Source organism: Teleopsis dalmanni, chromosome 2 (genome assembly GCF_002237135.1).
Source record: "Teleopsis dalmanni isolate 2A chromosome 2, ASM223713v2, whole genome shotgun sequence".
Lineage (NCBI taxonomy): Eukaryota > Metazoa > Arthropoda > Insecta > Diptera > Diopsidae > Teleopsis > Teleopsis dalmanni.
This window is the reverse complement of record NC_051847.1, coordinates 156,768,549-156,790,579: the sequence shown is the minus strand read 5'-3', so window position 1 is coordinate 156,790,579 and position 22,031 is coordinate 156,768,549. Positions and strand designations below refer to the sequence as shown.

Below are 22,031 nucleotides of genomic sequence, written 5' to 3'. Positions count from 1 at the left end.
ACAAAGCCTTTCAGGACGGTCGTACGACCGTCGAAGACATTTCGCAACGCACTACTGAGGTGAACTGGTTTCAACAGCTGCCGTAAACAAACTGTCTGACAGATCGCGCTCATTTTTGGCATAGTAATTAAGGACAGTGCTGCCAAACTACATAAACTTAAAATATCGAAAAATATACAGCGCGCGAATTTTAAATGAGAATTTCCGAAAACTTTTCAGTCTTAATGTATTATTTTATAAAAAAAATTGGACTTCACTTACCAACAACGCTTAAATAAACTTTAGCACTCATTTTAGACTCGACAGCCACTTGACACTCATACCAGCCTTCATCGTTTTGTTGTACGTATTTTATTTGTAAGGACCAAGTGAAGTTATCTTCTTCTTTATAAATGGACTGGAAACGTTGATCGGCTATGAAAGTGGTTTGATCTACAGTAAGTATATGTCCATCACGTACACGAACCCAAGACACAGGTTTATTTGAAATACGACGTATCTGCAAAATAAATTTATTTTTTTTAAAACATGCTTCAAAGTTATACAAATGTAAATTAAACTTTTTGCAAAAATAATAAGAAATTTTTAATATTAAATACTAAAATCCAGTTAATATAAGTAAAACTTTAATTAATTAGAGCTGAATGTATTGTTATGCATTGCACATAGGTTACTTAAGCTTTTTATGTAGGCAGATCTTATTTTTTATCTAACAAATGCGTAGGCTACGTTTTATTATCACAAATACGATCATGTAATTTTAGGTTCTAAACCCCTTGCACAGTTAATGAGAGAAATTGTGTTTAAAATATCTGTGTTTGGTATATCCGCTAGGCTCTTTAATATATAAAGTTGCATATTAGAATAACATAGTCTTTTCAAACCTGGGTGTTTACAAAGAAAGTGTCCCGTTGTTTCTTCACTTTTTGCTTTCTTCTTTTGTATGTCTGTTTAAAAATGGCAACTAACTTTTCTTACAGGTTATTCCCTGATCAATGGACTGTTCGCGCGTCACAAGTTTTGCTAGCTCGATCTTGGTATCTGGCCAAGTCAGTTTGAAATTATTGCAATTCATCACATTTTTTTACTTATGTCTCACTACTTTTAAAAAAACTATTATAGTTATGATTCTAAGCACATTTTAATGAGACCTTTCTTTAAGATAGTTCTTAAATAACATTATTTTGCAGATTTCGGTTTTTTACTACAATTTAATGAAAAATCCAAATCAAATACAAAAAAAATTAAAACGTAATTTGTATAAAATATTTTTTTTTTGCAATTAATGATTAGTATTAGTACTTCAGTATAAGCAATTGTTGAAACTATTTAAAATATAATGATGTACAATCAATTTTTTTTAAAACAAAGTTAATCTCTCCCATTTAAAGAGCTTTATATTTGGCGATTTTAATGTTAGTCTAAATACAAATTCTTAATATTCTATGAAATCTGTATTTCCTTATCTTCTGTTTTTTCATTTTAATAGCAGAGCTTTAAGGAAGAATTTTAGTCGAATTGTATTTGTGGAGCTTTCAGATAGGTTTTTTGTCAAATCTGAGGTAATAAAATAAATTTTTCTCAAAATCCGTCACGTTTGTATGTAAAGAATGTTCAATAACTGCAACTACATTTAATTATATAGTACATATCTTTCTTTGTTCCAGTCAATTTTATGAGAAATTATAAACACACCATACTTTCATATCAAATTTATCTCTCATTTTAATTTTTAAGTATGCTTACTTTCTTGACGTGATTTATTTTATATGTAAAAGTCATACAAAAAATATATTTTATGAGTCCGCAATTCAATTTCATAAAAATTTAAATTGTTTTAATCTCAGATTTTATTGCAATTAATAATGGAATAAATTACGCAATATGGATTTTATGATTTGAATTAAAAAAATTTCTATATTTAATATTTAAAAATCAAATATTTCTGTTTCTAAAATTATTAAATCTTTAAAAAAATTTAAAGTCCGCGAACAATCGCATCCTGAGGCTACATGCTCAGTCACAATATACATAATGACTTTATTCGGATGAATGTAAATATTTACTTCTAATCTTCATTAGAATAACAACAAATATTATGACTATTATAAAATCATAGCACCATTGAAGCTGACGATATTTGCACCGTAAATAAGTAGAAAATGTACACACATAAATTTTTATGTTACTTACACAAAATGGAGTGAAAAAAAATTCAAAGAATTTTCCTAGATAAATTATTTAAAATAGTACGGAATTCGAATTATGCCGCATAATCATCAAGTGAATGAGTTATGACAGTTTGGTGATTGGCGGTTGGTGGTTCATGGTTCCTGGTTGCCGGTTGCCGGTTGCTGGTAGGAGTGGAGCATTGTAAACGCAATGTGGTGCGCAACATAACATTTATGCAAATCAGTGGAATCGATTCAAGCCGCGATAGCATCAACTTAGATAGATAATACTTCTCCTCTTAAGCACCATCGATATTGTTAACATTTCAGTGGTAATTTCGCTATTGTGATTGCTATGTACCGTCCTGGAATATTTTCCAAGTTATTGTAGTTACTGGCGTTTATGTTGATGCTGATGACAATGATAAATGCGTACATTGAATTTTAATATCATTATTGTTTCAACGCTTCCTCCTCCTAAGTATGAGTAAGCAATTTTCCTTGAATGCTGGCATATTAAAAATTCTTTTCTCGATGGAAAATGGGAAATATTTACGGCTTAAAAAATCTGTTATGGTACGCGTAAGGATAATACAGTAGACGCGCTACTACAAAATTTGTTAAACAAATTTTCGAGGTTATCATCAGTGTTTGTAGTGCAAGGACCTTAACAGTTTTCTTCCCACAAGAGCAGTCGGCAACTTAATATTCTTCATTTTTGTTTTTACTCTTAAATACTTTTGAGATTTGACATTTGCCGAGTTCATTTACATTTATACGAAAAGTGTTTGGTAGCATAATATTTATTAAGCAAAACAATTTTCTGTGCCATCTTTTGACTTGACAGCAGCATAAATATCTGCTTACTTAATTAGAATTTTTAGGAATCCAATCAAGATAAAAATCTTTTCATCAAACGAAAGGTGATTTTATATGAAATGGAATACCACAATCGAAAACGAGTACTACATAACAGCAAGTCGTTCGTTCTGTGCTGCGCCGAGCTGAGCTGTGGCAACTTTGCCAACAGTACCAGCATTGCCAGCGTTGCCAACAAAGGCAACAAATATTTTATTCATTTTATTTGTGGCGACATAACCGAAATTTGTTTGGGTGCAGGCTTGAACTTGTTTGTGATAAATGTGGGCCTGTTCCAAAAATTTCCAGTAGCACGAAACGTAAATGTTGTTATGTAAATGGAAATAAATTGAAGATATGCAAACAAGTTTATCCGATAACAGCAAAAGAGCAACTACATGGCAAACCAAGGGCATATGTATGAAGTAATAACCTTTTGAAATGGCCCAGAAAATGCTTTACTCCAGTTTTTGCTATTGAAGTAAGAAATTTAATAAATATTTATTTCAACAAAATTCTAATTTTTTTTAAATACCAAGCTCCTTATTAGTTCATATCTATATGATATGTATAAATAGTTTTTATTCCATAATATTCTTATTTCTAATGAACGCACAATGATATATTTTACAATGATAATTTAAGTTTCGGCGATATTTTAATATGAGATGTTAACTATGATCCAGAATTTTTTAAAACAATTTCGAAAACATGAAGCACACTTTACTTCTATACATCCTACTATTATACTACTAAAAGAAAAATTTATTGAATAGATATATAAGTTTGAGTCACACTTAAACGCAACTATCAGAACCATGGTTTAACGTCCCAACTAATAAACTGTAAAATTACCTAATTTTCGTTAGGTATTATCAACACTATTGTTGGAGTATCTCGAAAAGTTGAATATAACATACCTGTCCGAAATTATCAAATGGGACTAGTTGCGTATTCATAAAGGTTAAGAGATAAATCTTTAATAAAATAAAATTGCAATTAATTTCAAAATGTTTTCAAAAAAAATATCTTCTAAAAAAAAAACATCTCTTTTAACACAACTCTGTCGCTGGCCTACAACCTATAGATTCTGGATCACAGTTTTGAGACTTACCATATGGTCATGTCTACTCGCTTATGCAAAATAAAGGGGAAAAATAATTCCCAGCACATCTTTCACTACGATCATTTAGCAACACTATATCACGTTTACCAGCACTTTCAATCTAAAAGAGCTTAAAAGTTGTATGCAATAACATAAAAAAAACGTATATATCCTGATATGAATTCTTGCAGAACATTATATTGACTTATCAGCACACAAAGCTAGAAACTTACAGGACATTGTATTGACTTAGTTATGAACTCACAAAACTGGAAGGATTTAGAATTAGATCGCAAAATTTGTGCTAAAAGCTGGCCCTGCACTGGTATATAAACAAAATAAGTATTAAATAAGGAATCTTATATCATATTAACAAATAAGATTCACTAAAGTAGATATAGTACTACAATACAAGGAGAAAACCGGACGGAGAAAAATACTTCACAGTCCAGGATACTTCAACTGATAAAATAATAAAATTGCCAGTTGCAATTGGATAATACTCAGGAACTCTAAGTATCTATATATGGTTTTCTTCGGTGGTCGTGGTATGGTGAATATCGAACGTATTCTCTGTAGACATGCAATCACCCAAGAATAATGAAATCAAACTTAATGAATCATTTACATTATAGAGTCCATTAATAATGACCATTTGTAAAAAATGAGTGTTTTATGCAAGATTTTTTAACCTTCTGATAAAAGATTAATTAAATCATCTTAGAATAAAAAGTATATTTAATTTTTTTAAAATTATATGTAGTTCTTATATGCAGTTTTTACAATTCCTTAGGTAGGGTCAATCGCTGCCTGTATTTATACGGGTTGGCATCTTGGAATTTCTACAATTTTTGAAAAATCAATTTAACCTATTAGATTAAAACATTTTTGAGCATTAAAGCCATCCATCATTCTAAAAGGTTAAGCTATTAAATATCTGAATTTAAACACTCTTCTATATAGTTATAGACTTAACATGTTGAACCAAAAAAGAACTATTTTTAATAAACTAAATCTGTTTCGCCAAAAATATTCTCGGTTGTATTTATTCTTAGAGTAATATATGTTTTAGGGCGCATATGTTATATTCATTATATTTTATATTTATATATTATATTTATATAAATTATTAATGAGTAGTGAACTGCAACAAAAAAAAAATTTTTTATACTATTTTAATTAATTGAATTTTTGACAGACCATACCTACAGCTGTTTCGAGTATTGCCAAATATCCAACATCAATGGCCTTAGAAAATAATTGAATTAATTAATTATATTTTTATTTTTTAATTTTTAAATTTTAATACTATTCTTTTATAGAGGTATTATTTATTGCATGAGTTCATTTCTTTCTTGTGCTTGAACCTAATCTAGGAACGTAATACAGAGAAAGCCATGCTAATGTTACTACGATTCGCGTCAGAGAGATTGGAAATTGAATACTTTTTTTTTATTCATATTTGAATTAAATTTATACGTTAAAATAAATGATTAATAATTAATTAATTAAAATAATACGCTTAATAGTTTTTACCTTGTAACTACAAAAAGAGATTCATAATGAAGAAAATATATGAGAACTAATTACTAGCTACCTATTTAGGTATTCAGGTATTAAGGTATTCATTTCAATCCTAATTTGAATTTTTATATTCATATATATAATATTATTTTTGTTGTATAAATAGACAATCAGAATATCTAAATTTACTGCATATCATGTTTATCCATATATCTAAAATATTTCTTACAGATTTTATATTATTCGCCTACTGCATATAAAGTCATAAAACTCAATACTGTAAGACACTTTTTCATGATTTGTAGTCGACGAAATGTTATAAATAATTTATTAACCTCGTAAAATACAGTTCACTATACGAAAGTGTAAATCTTTCTGAGTACGTAGATATATTTTCGAATTTGTTTTTCTCCTCTGATTATTTTACTATCTTCTGCGGTTGCCTAAAACAAATAAACGATTTTCGCTCTTCATGTGCTTCTTGGATAAGTTCATTCATAAATCAAAGGAAAATGTATTTTCTTTACTACAGTTTAGAAAATTTGTAATCATACTAAATTATAAATAAAATTACTTATCCTATATATTCATAATTTAATGCTTATTTATAGGTTTGATTTTTACATAAGCCAATAACAAGCATCGATATAAGCTGATAAATTGCTTCATATGGTCGACTTTATTGTTCTGTTCTTTATTATTTCGGTGGTATGATGAATCGCTTTAATAAATTCTAAGTATGAAGGGGAGGAAATTCGTATGTGTTCATGAGATATATTAGTTTTTCATATTTTAAATTAATAAATAACGATTTAGTAAAATGAGTGATGAGACCTAACGAACTGAAACTTTACTTGTAACTTGTAGAGTAAATAATATAAAGGAAAGGCGAGTTGTGGAAATTTTACTTTAACATTAACATTTACAAGTTAAAATTTATTTAAATTTCACGTTGCAGTAATAAAACGACCTAACTGAGATTTCCTAATTTTATATTAAATTACAAGATATTAATAACTGCGATCAGAAAGCGCACGAGAAAGAAATACAAGACTCAGCAAATTATAAAGGAAGATAGAGGAAGTTGTCGTTATCTACTCAGAAAAACCGAATAACAACAAAATTCAAAATATTTTTATTTAATCCAAAACCATATTGATTTCGTTGTTGCTACAAAAGCCATATAAATTTCGAGGATTACTGGGGTCTCAAAAATATTCCTTCTACAAAACTGATTTTCCTCAACCAGACAGTGACAGGATATGACAAACTAAGTTTAGCAAATGGTACAATATTATTAAGAGCAACTGAATATATTAAAGCAGTCAACACAAATATATTATCGGAATTTAGAAGTCTTCAACATCCTAGCCTTCATTCGAAAGATAAAATTTCTTCTGCGCTGTTAGTGTTATTTGCAACACAAAAGAGTGCTCTTCTCCGTTGAGAGCCTTCTGGTATGCCAATAATTTAATAAATATTCAATCGAATTTGTTCTGTTGATGCTATTTGTAGTAGAAAGAATTTACTATGGTCGCAATGTTTGCCACCGCTAAGAACTATTAACAATCAAATGAAATCTTAATAGAATTTAAGTAAGACCTTGGTATCTAGAAGTTTATTTACAAGTTAGTTTGGACATTACTTATAATTAAAATAGAAATTTACAGACTCAAATTTAATGAAAAAAACTCTTGAGTTGTTGCCGATTGATTAGTTTTCAACACCGTTTTCAAGTATACATCTGAAACCTACATGGTTATTCAATAACACAAAAAACTTTAATAAAGGGCAAACAGTTAATGAAATTATGAAGTCCTCGATTGATTGATTATGAAGTCGTTGATTCATCGATTGATTAGTAAGTTATGTCCTCTTATAATCAGACTTTGTTAATCAGACTTTTAAAATAAATAAAAATTCTTTCGCTTTTGATAGGACAAACAAGCTTAAGTACAGGTTGTGGCCAGTAAATAATTACGCAAAAAACAAAATATTTACACTTTTCCACAATCCTTTTAATAAATAAACATTCACAGCGAAAAAAGCATTTTCAGATAAATTTTTTAACACAAAACAAACAAATTTTATCTCGAATTTAAACACATAAGTGAATTCAATGCAAAATGTAAACAGTTTTTGTCAGCATGAATTCAAATTCAGTTTTATTCCCACTGTAAAAAGAACATTGTATGCACACTTCGTGCCGTAAATAAAATTTGTACAGCAGTATTTACTCTACGTTAACATAGCTATGTTGTTAACACTAACATGACGTTATAGCTATGCAGATAGGTTTGAAAAGTGTGGGAATAGAAAAGAAGAATTAAGAAATTCTCCCAATTTATGTTTACAAAAATACTATTTAGTTTGCTTTAGAATATCTCAGTTGGGAATTTTTCATTTTAAGCAATTTTCTGCAGTTGAAACTTGGACTTGGACTTGGTTTAATTAATCCAACTTTTTCGATCGTGAACAGTAGAACAATTAAAGGTAGCTTATATAAGAAAACGTGAAAGATTTGGGAAAAAAAATATGTTGATTACTCCATAAGTTCTTAAATATTTTTATCGATTTCTCGATATTTACTGTGGCACGGTCTTTTTATAATTACCTTTATAATTACCGAATTTCAGAATTTGATGCACTTCCAATATAGATTGTGTAGTATACTATATAATCAGATGCAATATAGTTAAATTTAGATAAAGTATATCCAAATTGATTCAATATATTTCTATATAATAGAACATTATACACTGAATAGAGCTATGTAGAAGCTTGATGTGTCATTTGAACTGTTTTCAATTCTGTGAGCTTACACTATGCTAACCATCTGTATCACTTGATTCCTACATAGTATAATTTGCTGTGTTATCGGCAAAAGTGAAGATGATTAGATTATTATTTATACGAATGTCTAACTTAAAGAGCACCAACAAAAATAAACCAAGGATGCTGCCATGTAGAATATCAGCATTTATAATTAAACTGACGGAAATAAATAAAATCGGTTTTACTCTGAAATCCAAGATTTTCAAATCCAAATAAGATTCTGACACTAAATGAAGAATGAAAACTAATATGTCGTAGGCATCTTAACAAAGTACTTAATGCCATACGTTAACAAAAGGTTGCTCTATACCGAAAGGCACTGCAGATTAGTACTCAACGTGATTGAAGTGATGTAGTATTTTATTTGTTAAACGACATATTTGCTAAGTAGTTCCGTAATTGTCTTAAAACCCGAACTTAGTAAAAGTACTTATATTTGTTTTTCTTAACTTCCAAACTATGTATTCTATAGACATTATCGGTCTATGCATGTTATAATATGACATATAAAACATTTTATAAATTTCTAGTATAGTTATACAGATAAGGCATAAGTACCACTTAGCACACTTTATAATCTATGATAATGTAGAGAGAGCTATATTTCCTCAACTATTTCAAAGAAGAGATCATTGTTGATTTTAAACTAGGATTTTTTTTTATTTAACTAGATGCATATGGGTGAAATAAAATTAATTGTATTAGCAATATAGACTAATATACCTAATCCAATTAATCACTTTAAATATATGATTGCACATAAAAATGAAGTTAACGTGGTTGTCATTCCATTAGCATTAATGGTTTAACAGATTTATGTTTTCCGCACAATTTGTTGCATTTATTAGTATTTAAAAATTGTTTTCATATATTTTAACGATTATTTTGATTAGAGTACTTTCCTGTTACTAACAATAAAAAATTAATTTACTGATTATACAAAATACACATATGATATATGTAGAATTTTACATTCAGCTTAAATTCTTTTCTACTAATTTGAAGAAGCATTTGTGGATTTATTTATAATATTTATAATTTTTGTGTACACAAAAAACCAATTAATAGATTCATAATTCAAACATTAGAAAATGATGATATTGATAATCAGTATTGTAATTATCTCTAATCTAAAACATCTCTAATCTGCAAGCCCATTTTAGGACTTATGAGTCTAACTTCTTCAATTACCCGAACAGAAACTATAAATTTACAAAAAAAACTTTCAAATTTGGCAAAATGGTTTCCACACAACCCTATTTAAACACTATGAAAGCTGTAATTTTGTATCATTAAATCATTAATTAAATGTAAAATCAAGAGATGGTGCAATATTATCATTCTGTAGCTAAGCAATTAAAATAAAAATACTAAATTCTACTTACATTGCATGGTAGATAGGCGTGATTACCCATTTGTACTGTAATATTTGTCGAGTGTCTTGTTAAATTGCGCCTTGACAATTGTTTAGTATAAGCATCCAAATAAATTTGATCTTCCCCCTGAAATATATCATTATCTGCAATTGTCGGTGGTAACGTTGTGGTTATATAGTTTGGCAAATCTGCCACCGCAAATTCAGGAAATGGTGGTAAAAATGTGGGAATAGAGAATCCTTTCGTTAATGAATCCGATGATAGGTGCAAGTCATCCTCCTCTTCATCATCATCAAGTGAATTATTTGCATGTTTATGTGATAAATTTGTCGCATTAGTGTTTGCATCTGCATCTGCATCTGCTATCTCGGCGGATGACAAACTTATTGCAGACACTTCAACTGATGTTGTGTCATTTAATGTAATTGCTGCTGTAGCTGATGATGTTATTACACTTGTTAGTGAAGCCGCTTGTATTATTGCAGTTTCACTTGATTTTGCTGTTGAAGTGTTTGTGGCTAATGTTGCATTAATTGATGTTGTTATACTCGCAGCAACTGAAACATTTTTCAATGCCTGCGCTGATGCTGCACTTGCAATTGTTGCTGTTGCTGTTGCGGTTGAAGTTGCAGTTGCTATTCCGCCCTGCAAACCTGTGGCATTGCTAACGGCAACAACTGAAATAAAAGACAACAATAGGGAATTCAATTTAAATTTTTGAAATTATTTTAAAACTGTTGTGCACTTTTATTACTTTTCAGTGTTAACAAGAAATATTTCACAATATTAAATTTTTTCTTTACATCCTACAATTGGAAATACATAAAAATATGTAAGCGAGTTCAACGAGAAATCCTAAGTTATATTATTTAGTAGTAGTTTTATTGCATTTTTAATTGCAATTTCTTTTATTGCTTTTTTTTTATTTTATTGTCCGAAAACGAGAAGGTTAACATTACTCGTTACAAATATAAAAAAAATTTTTTTTTTCTCTCAAAATAATTAATAATAAATACTTTAATAAAATGTTATTAAATTTTCTGTTATATTATAATTTAAAATTTATAAGATCTGATTTTTACACTTAATTTTAATTTTCAATGAAATTCACTTTAAAATGGCTTTTCCATTTCACATTTTATTTATTTTGAATAATTAAATAATAGAGCTTGGATACTGAAATATCGCTTTTGTGCTCCTTTCTCATGGTAATTATTTTATTTTGTGAATTCAATTTGTTTCAATTCAAAAATGCACCACTGAATACTACGAAATAATGGAATTATGCCCGAAACCAATTTTTTGCAGCACTTTGTGTTGTGAAAGGACATTAATTAAATGAAATAAAATGCAACATATTTGAAACTGAACATCACTGACCACAGGTAATTGTCCATTGCAGTACTGCTTTATTTATCTACCAAATATTTTCTGAAATTTACCTGTGGCAGTGCAGTTTAACTTCAACTGTATGAAATATACAAAATTTTAAACGCAATTCATGTATTTTTTATTGGATAAACGACAACTATTCGTAATTGGTTTAATATATTAAAGAGTTGAATTTAAAAGTATTTAAAAAAAAATTTTAAAAATGGCAGTCGGGTTTCAAAAAATTAAAAAAAAATTGATTTAAGATTTTGATCAGTTATTTTAATAAATATAGACAGAAAATGAATTACTCGTATGTATTCATATATTATTGAGCATTCATGCTTGTTATTCCTTATAATTTGCACTTCATTTATTTAAATCCAAGCGCCTAATTTTATACTGGACATGCTTGACCCATTCCACATAACCGACTACGTGTGTAGTGGAATAAATTAGTTTGAGACACAAGATTAATTTTAAAAAAGTTAGTATATGGTAGGTATGAAGTTAATTTAACAATGAAAACTTCATTGAAGTGGAAAACAAATCCTAAATGGTAGTCTAGGAAACCACATACATTGTAATTTGAACTTTTGTTTTTGAATAATTTGAATAGTAATGTGAATAGTTTTTGAATAATTACAAATATTGTCCTTCTACTGATTGATCTAATCAATATTGTATACCTACATCCTAAATATCGGGAGGCTTATGTACTTCATATTCTTGCAAAAATTGGAGTGTTTTAAATATGAATGTCAACATTTAAACACTAATATTTTCTGTTTACAGTATGATCTAATCAGTAATGTGTGTTTCTAAATATCAGATTAGCCACGTACTTTATATACCAAGCGAAAATGAATCTTATTCAAAAGAAATGCCTTGAAATCTTTGCAAATATTCTCTATCTGCAGACTGATCTAATCAATACTGATTGTTTCTTATGGGACGAAGTGACTATTCTTTCCTATCAAAATTGAGATACGCTTTCAATAATGTTTGAAAAATTGCTATGAAAGGTTATAAGCATTTTTAAAGTTTGTAAAATAAATAATGTCTTCTGATACTACAGTATCAGTGTGTCTACTGGAAGTGACTACTTTCGCCATAAAGAATTAAGCCGAATAATTTAAAATCCTGGCGCATTTTAAATTTTTATGTTCCTTTATATATAGATTCTGATTTTGAAAAAGATGCAAAAAAGATAGAAAAAAAATTAGGGTTATATCAGATAAGTCATTTGAAAAGCGTTAGCAGACCCCAACAGCTTAAGGAAAATCATTTTGGAAGTAGTGAAATTTAACGTTCATCTAGTGAAATACTAGGATTTCATTCACATCTAATTTGACGAATTCCCTATTCTTAACCTGACGAGTTTACTATTCAAAAACTTGAAGTAAATAAACATTTTTAACATTTGTAACATAAATAATGACTCCTTATTCTATAGTACCTCTACCTACTGAAGTTCCCTGCGGAATATGGGGACAGAATTCTTCCGCGGTTAGCATTGCCGGTCGTAAGAGGGGACTAAAATGCCAGAGCCAATCCGGCACTTGTATTATGGAGTGTAAGTGGTAGCGAGTATAGTTTTCACTTGCGACGCCTGACCAGAGGTGACATTCTGGTACTACGGGCGGTCAGAAAGGCTCGCAGCTTCTGCTGTTCTGACCATATGAGGTCGGATTCGTAGTGACTGTGGTTAATACCCAAACCTACGCGGGAAGAGTGATCAGGTATTTGTTTTATCATGCATTCAGCGTGGAGTTGCGTATTCACCACCGGGTGCTACAGCCCACATTGTAGGAGAAATTTTAGATGGATTTCGCATCTAACCAAGATGGAAGATTTGGCTAACGCACTATCTTTATTGGTACCGGCGGAATAAGGAAGGCTATTCCAATGGGGCGTCGCTTGACGCTTTGTATTAAGACGTTGTGTTTTTGAGTATTCTAGTATTAAGCCTTTCCATGGCGATGATTGCTACGTAAAATAACATAGGAAGCTTGTACCTACTGAAGGTAACTACTTTCGTCATAAAAAATTATGACGAGAAACTTCTTTCATTCTGGTTTTGATTTTAAAACAACTATAAAGAGGAGAGAAACCGCATGAAATGCGTTAATAGAGACCACTATATGAAGGAAATCCTTTCGAAGAAGGTGAGTACTGGAAATAAGTACCACTTAAACATTAGTCTAGGGAAATACTAGAACTTCATCGACTTTTAATTTGACGAACTCGCTGTTTTTAAGCTGCCACTTAACCTGGACTAATAAAATCAATAAATATTGCAAAACACGACTAACGATTAATATTAAAAACAAATTTTTATTTTTGTGATTCATTACTCTTCAACCTTTTTTTGTAGAAATTAGTATCTTTCATCTTAATTGACCTTAAAATTAAGATGAAACACAAAACTTCGAATTCATTGTTTAAATATACGTAAATGTTTTTAAATACAAAATATATATATACGCCAACAATTTAATTCCAATTACTTACTTAAATTTATTAACATTCAATGTTACTGAAATAAGTAATATTTAAACTTGTATAATACATGTAACTAAAAAGTGACAGTAAGAAATTCTCTGAATATATCTTCAGAAATATATCCTGAAAAATAATGCTATGTAATAATAATATGTCAACAGTTCAGTGAATGTCATCAATTTGTTCTGGTACAAAAGATTCCAACAACTAAGTAATGCTACAAGCATCCATTAATATCACTCATGCGTCCACTTGTCATTTAGTTCATTCAAAGTATTGTGCGGCAAAGAATTTGTGATTGTATACAATTTTTAAGTTACTTGACTTATTCATATGAAGTTAATTTTAATGATATTAACTAATGATTTTTATATAATTAATTTTCACACAGAAAAATAATTGATTAGCAAAACGAGACTCACGGTTATCGTTGGATGCTAACTAATATCCACAAATTTAATTTTATTCAGAAACTATACTTATTTAAACACAAAAATCTTTTTAAAGCTAAAAGAAAACAGATGAATTTGGAACCCAGAAGTTTTCATAACGGTTTTACTGAGTCAAGCCACTGTACTATCTCAGCAGTGAGAATAGTATAAAATTACTTTCATATAGGACTCATATTTAACCGATTTAAATCAGCTAAGAATATATTTTACATTTATTTAATGGCGGTTTTAAAAATATGCTCAAAATTTAAATGGAAATATTAAATTGAAAGTTCATTGTATTTACTATTCATGTTGAACTTCATTTCCGACATATACTAGATGGTATATGAACCCCACAATTTGTATAGACCACTAAGTACAGTACTTAAGTACTGCCAGCAATCCACATACATAATAAAGAGATTTCAGCAGTTTTTATAAACTACTCTTAAATTTATAATCATGGACATCGAATTTGTATTTAATCCCACTTTTTACGATGATCTGGAAATGCGCTACGTGAAGCAAGAAAATAAAAATGATACAATAGATACAATGGCAAATTAAAAAATTATCCATAGACTTTGTCCTGGACCATTTAAAAAGATTAAATTAGTTTTATAGAAATTTTGTTCTATTGAAAAAAATAGCAGCAGAATTTTAGTTCATCACTCAATTTACTATTCGAGTTCTAATAGGATAAGGTTTTAAGCTAGATGGAGTAAAAAAAAAATGATAACAAAAAAATAAAAGTTACCTTAAATATGTTACAAGCGATGAAATTTTTTACTTATAATAATATATATTATAAATCTCATAATGCTTAATAACTAACACTTCGAGGTTATGGGGTTTCACAAAAATCAGCGCGCTATATAAAGATAATGTTAAACAGATAATCACGGTCACGGCCATTTCATGGACTTTCTGGTAATGAGCATGTTATACAGAGAATCAAATGAAAATGGTACTATTAAGGTACTTTTTATTTGTTAGTTAAATATACATATACCTACCTTTTTCATGTATAAAATTACATATTCCACTTTTAAAAGATGCACAAGTTAAAGACTTATATTTAAATATTTGCTCAGCTCGAACACTAGCCGGTCGTGACACTGCCCCCATAAACTATTGCCTCGTTTTGACTCTTATTAGTAGCAACATTGTATTGACTAATGTGACGAGTCACACGGTCTTAACCTCATAACCGTTAAATCGATATTATTTGTTTACTCTCATTCTCAAAATTTTATTTTACACTACAAACAACAAATTCACATTGGACTTTATATAAAAGTTGAGAGCGACAGAGGAATTTTGATTAAATTTGGTCATGGTGATGATATTTTCTGTGTCTCAATATGTTGTTCAAAACAATGTTAAATGCTCAAGTAAATATCATAATTTAAAATTATATGAATATTTTCGTATAGATATGTAAAAATATTTCTTGAAAAATAATTATATTTTAAATTTAAGCAGAAAAAATCGTGTCAAAATAGTTTAACAAAGCTGTTGGTAACTAAATTTGGTGAAAAAGAGCGTAAAATTGGCGTGACCATTCGTCATATGACTATCTGTACAACATGATTTTTGGTCATGACCAAAAAGAGCATAAAATTGCCTTCACCATTTGTCATATGACTATCTGTATAACAGGAACCTAAATAATCCACTCACGATTTAAAATTAAATCAATAATCCACATGAGTCACTTAGCAATCAATTGACATAAGAAATTAAAATTAGATATAAAAATATCTTAATTTTATATTCCATCAATAGCTCATATTATTTTTCCAAAATTGCCACCATACTTCTTATAATTTTGTTATTATAAGAGTTATATGTTAACATAATTATTAGAAGCTGATAACCTATACATTAAAAGTCTTTGATGTGGTTTTAAACTACACACTTAAAACTGTCAAAAAGTTCAAACAAAAACTAAATAGCCATCTCAGAAGTCAATATTCCTATTGGCGTGCTACATGTACCTGCGAGGACTTTAACGCACAGCTTACAAAGTTAAATATGCCGGATTTGGTGTCACAATTTTCAGAGTTTTCACAGTTCCTAAATCAGAAAGTTCAAGTATGAAGCGATTAGCGTTTCTAATAAAAACGTGCATATCAATATCAGGAGAACAAACAAGCAATTTCTGTCACAACGGCATTTTCACTTCAGTTTTGAGATTTTCGTTTTAACAAAGTTGCAATGCTGTCTCTTAAAGGACGGAATATACGGAAAACGTATATTGTATGTGAGATTTCTTCTTTACTGGCAACGTTCACACAACTGAAGGCATTTCTTGTCATTGCCGGGTCGACATTTTGCTTTATGCGCTGCGGGAACGGCAAGACAAGCAGATATTTCGGGTGCTACTGTCACGTCACTTTAAGGTCATATTAAATGATCGCTCAAGCGTGAGTTTGTGAAAAAAATATAAATAAATAAAAAACTGACAGAAATCACAATGTAGAAAATCACCTCACAGCAGTACTAAGACGTACTCGTAAATTTTGAAACAAGGGCAGAAGAAAATGGAAAAAATTAAAATAAGAAGAAAGAATTTGGTAATTTGTAATTTAAATTCCATGTGGAAACACTGTCACTTGGATACGTTTCAGGTTGGGCATACGGTACATATGCAGGCAGAAGAATATATGCGTATCTTTGGATGTGTTTAAATAGAAAGCATGTGTGCGTAAGTAATTTTTCTATTCCTAAATTCCCTGATGATTGCTGCTGTCAAATATATAAGAAGTAAAGCAGTTAAATAAACCTAAGCAGAAAATTACTAAGATTTTTGCATACAAACTACACACCGCTCAAAATTTAAATTTGAACTTTATTTATTTTTTCTTTGCTACCTAAAGTCTTTTGGAAGATGAGGTGCTGTACTACGAGAACGTGGTTGATATGCTTTAACTAGTTTTTCTCTACAATCAAAATATGTGACCAGATAAGACAAGTAATGCACAATTGCTTGTGTAAAAAGTATTACGAGTATGTATTTATAATATAAATAGAGTATATACGTGTGTGTAGTTCTCGAGTGTATATTATCTGTACACATAATATTATATTCTCACGATCTATCAAAAATCATTACAATTCTTATAAATGTGAATATAATTAAAATCGTTTTAATTGCGAGTACAATGTTATTTGCAAATTCAGTGTATTTAACTTTTTGACCACTTAAGTAATAAGGAATATTAAACTCCTGCAATGGCAATTATCTTTTACTGCATACTTAAGTTACACATTTTATATTCATATTCCAATTTTAAAGCACAAAATAATACAATAAAAAATCAAGAGAAAATAAACTTTATACCCTGTAGTCTAAAGTGCAATATTAAATAAACATTTTAATGGAATATCAAGGATATTGTCCAAAATGGCTGCATTAAAAACACAAGTACATCCGGCTATTTTTACGTCTGTGAAATGTGAAAGAAGATGAGATCCAAAAGACCAGCTGCACAGGGAAAAATTAAAACTCTTGCAGTTATTGTAATTGCATGCGAAGAGAAGGAAATGCAAGTATTTGAATTGGTATTTGTCCAACTGAGTGTACATAGTTTGCTCTAGGATATGAATTTTATATGCCATGGCATTTATTTTTTTTTTTTTTTTTGTGGGATTTTTCCTCTTTTCTCTTGTTTCTTCTTGGACTCACAAAGAACTCGGAGTGCGCCGCTTGGCACAATTTTACACATAAATATGTGCATATTTATTACAAAATAATTTAAATGAAAATAAAATAATTCCAAAATGCACTCCTGTTCGGTGTGCAAGGGTTTTTGTCTCAAAGTAAATACGAATATAAAATTCTCACACTCCACAATTACTTAATGTGTAAATTGCTATTTGCTTTCCTGCAAAATATTTGCTAACATTTCTACCTAAACAGAAATATGCAAAAATGGAAAAATTCAAGGATTTTTAAAGGACGTTATGTTGTGAGAATGTAAGAGGATAAAAAATTCATTTACGGATATATAAATGTGATATGAAAGAAATTTTATATACTCAATCTCAATATCTTTATCTGTATTATGCAAATACTTTTCTAGCTCACTGTATTATAGTGCGACATGTATTATATTTTACTTGAAAATATCTTACTATTAATAAATAGATTTGGTTAGGTTATAACGGCGATCCCAAGAATCCACTTAAGGCTATAAACTCATTCTATTACCGTATAAAAAAAGCGATACCTCGAACCTCTGACAGAACTTAAAATACTTTTTACTGGAGTTACCTAAGATTCTCAAAAATGAATGGCTCTGAAATAATTCAACGGCACAGAGCACGCGCTAGGCAAATACAAAAAATATGTGAGGCAATTTGATCACCGCAATCATAGTTTTCATCTTTTACTATAATTACCTAATCGAGTAAGACCCGTAAGCAATCCTTTTTTTACTATATAAATTTAGTATACATATTTAGCACCCTTTTCTATGTACACGATAAGGTCACCATCTCATTTCTTGATAAAAATATTGATTAATTGTCAATAATTGATAAATTTATTATGTTCACAGAATAAGAGGGTTAGTATATTCTATTTCTAAATGGAACAAAAAAGTTATTCTTATAACCATATAATTAAATCGAACTAAAAGGTTTTATTATTGACCACTAAAACAAAAAAATGGATTTTAGTTCAAAATTTACGATCAACACTAATTAATGAATATGAAATTCAAGGTTTTATGAGTACATGCCTAAAGCATATGAGTATATTTAAGAAATGGCAACCGTGATGGATCTCCGAAGAATAATTATGAAGAAGGGCAAAGAAATACAAATGATCGTGTCGATGGGAGAGACACTGATGAAGAAAGAACCATAATATATAGAAACAATTAAAAATCAAAATGTTTATAATATAGTTTACAAAATTACATTAACTAAAAATTTAATATTGACACGTTTAGTGTAAGTAATCAATTAATTTTAATTTTTTTAATTAAAATAATTAATTTTTTGAAGAAAACTAAAATTTTAATTATTTAATTCGATCATTTTAGTTTTTTGTAGAATTTAATAATAAATTTAAATCAGAAATAAAAATATAAATAGTTTAAAGTACTAAACATTTCAAAATTTTATTTTACGGAAATATTAAATTTAATGACAAATATAAATCATAAATAAAAATCATTTGTTTCTAAATTAACCGTTGTAAATATTAATATATAAAAGATATTATTTGTTTGAACTACTCGTATTTACAGAAAGTTCAATAAATTATTTTTAAATTGCAATTAATATTAAGTTTTCACCATTAACAGAGGTTAAGACATTGGCATTCCAAAATTACTCTAAAATGCAAATTATTAAAACTCCAAGACAACGGGCCTTTATTCTATGAGAGAAATAAAAAACAATGTCAGAATCAAATTGGAATTGGATTATGTTTCCGACAATCTTGCATCATCATTAATATTAATAAAATGTTAGAAAACTGAACTCAAACGTGATCGTACGAGTATTTTTGTTGAAGTTGTTTTATGAAATGAACATAAGATTAATACGTAAAAGGTTCTCATAACTGTCTAGTAAACAGAACTTACAATGAATTAATTATCATGTTTTCTACTATTCAAACAATTTAATTTTCAATTGAAACATTTCAAATCATTTCTAGTAATAAGAAGAAGATTTCATAAAAACATTTTGTGGTTCAACTAAGCACAAATATTTATAAATATTTATCTATTTTGTTAAGGAATTGGCAAAAAGGCAATTTTCTAAATAAAAGAAACACGGTTGAAATTTGAAAGAAAAATATAACAAAACTGAAAACTATTTTTTAGAAATTGAACATTTCGAAAGTGCTGTAATATAGCACAATCATGCTTAAAAATATAAGAATTTTTCTATGGCTATATATATAATCATATAATATCCGTTGGTGTGACATTTATTTTACAGTTTTCATATATTCACATAGAGCAACGCATCGTGAAAGTGAAATAATAGTGCTTCCAGAATAAGAAATTATAAGAGAAGTCTTTTATATTTCAAAGTAAGCTTAACGAATGTTCTTAGCAAGAACTCGTATAGAAGCTCATTTAAGAAGGGATTCCCAATTCAAAAATAATTCAAAATTTATGTGTCTACATTCATAAACAAAATCCATTATATTTTGTGTAAAGTGATTCGAAATATTTCAGCGAGTGTTAAATTCGAAACCAGTCTATCTCCTGATCTCAATATCAAAGTTCACATGATAAAACTCTGTTCATATTCCAAATTGTACAAAATCAAACTACTATATCTTTTTGCAGCCATATTAACTTAACAATGTTGTATTAGTTTTCATCGTTTTTAACAAAAATATTCAAATAAAATTTGGAGGAGAATGTATTTATATTCTTAGGAATGAGAAACTATGTTATTAAGATTGAGTGAAAACTGGTGTATTTAATATTATTTTCAATATATATATTTTAAACTTAGAGCTTAGAGGTTATTTATAAAATAAACGATTGAAAAGAGCATAAAATCTAAAGCAAGTTGTTGTGACGAGATGGAACAACCCGTATTTTTTGATTCAACATTATAATCAAACAAATATTAAGACCAAAAGTTCCTTTAAAACTTTAATAGCTCACCGAACATAAGATTGAACAAATAATTTATAGCAACTGTTATACAGCTGTTATATATTATACTTTTATATATTTCATATATATTATTATATATTATAATATGTATTTGTCATCACATATTATATTAAGTATATGTTATCGTATGATTGAAACCTCGATGTTAATTGAAAAGTGTGGATAAAAGGAATTTATGGTATATGACAATGGTAAAGTTACCATATTTACTTGCTTTTATTAACTTTTTCGTGTAATACCAATGGCCTTCATATATGAAGTATATGAAATACAGAAATATTTGTGTGCAAAAAGCTTTCGGCAAGATGAGTACCACGTTTGCTCAGAATTGACCAAAAACGACCACTCCGTCATTCAAAGTAGTGTTTGGAAATGTGACAATTGATGATACATGGATCTATTCTTTCACACATGAGGAAAAACAACAAGCCAGAGAATGGTGTAGAACCCCGGGGTACTGCACCTAAACAACCACGAACTCAATAATCGTCTGGAAAAGTTTTGATTTTCGTTTTTTGGGATTCAAGTGGAATAGTTTTCATAGACTATTTGGATAAAGGAAAAACAATAATATCATACTACTATAGCATATTATTAGATCAATTGAATGAGGAATTCAAAAGAAAATAACCACATTTGTCCCAGAAAAAAATTTAGTTTTCGCAGGATATCGAACCCATTCACACGTCTGTGAAAACCATGGCAAAATTAAATGAATTACTTGAAGATGAATCCAAGGAAAGAGATTTGTATTAAATGACGAAGTAGAATATGAAACTGAGGTATATTTTAAAGGACTTGATAAGTCCTGTTATTTAAAAGATATCCAAATGTTGAAAGATCGTTGAATTTAGTTTGAAAAGCTAAAAAAAGACTTTATTCAAAAATAATTTTTCAAAAACATTCGTTGTTACTAAGAGCGGGTATTTATCAATTCACTTAGTTAATGTATTGTGATTTATGATAACATTGAATTGAACTTTGACTGAGAAAAATCTGATTCTTCTTTTCTTTGAAGCATTTTCCAATTATCTTTACCATATTTGCAAAAGATTTAAGAAAATGAATATTATCTTGATGTAAGTACTACTCCTGATATGTTTCTCAATCCTCCTTATTCTGATGCTGTAAAAAAATAGTCGACTCATTCAACAGATTCCAGCATCATCAGTTGGTTAAGCTAATAAGTTAAGATA

The 22,031-nt window shown here is 28.9% G+C and overlaps 1 protein-coding gene across 1 annotated transcript in view; it reads right to left on the bottom strand.

The window, feature by feature from the left end:
* Positions 1-261: 261 nt before the first annotated feature.
* Positions 262-22,031, bottom strand: part of LOC119685969 — a gene marked incomplete at its 3' end in the record, with an annotated part of 70,983 nt that continues 49,213 nt past the window's right edge. The window contains 2 exon segments of the mRNA XM_038100402.1: positions 262-499; positions 9,879-10,546. Coding sequence (XP_037956330.1) covers positions 262-499; positions 9,879-10,546 — 906 coding nt within the window.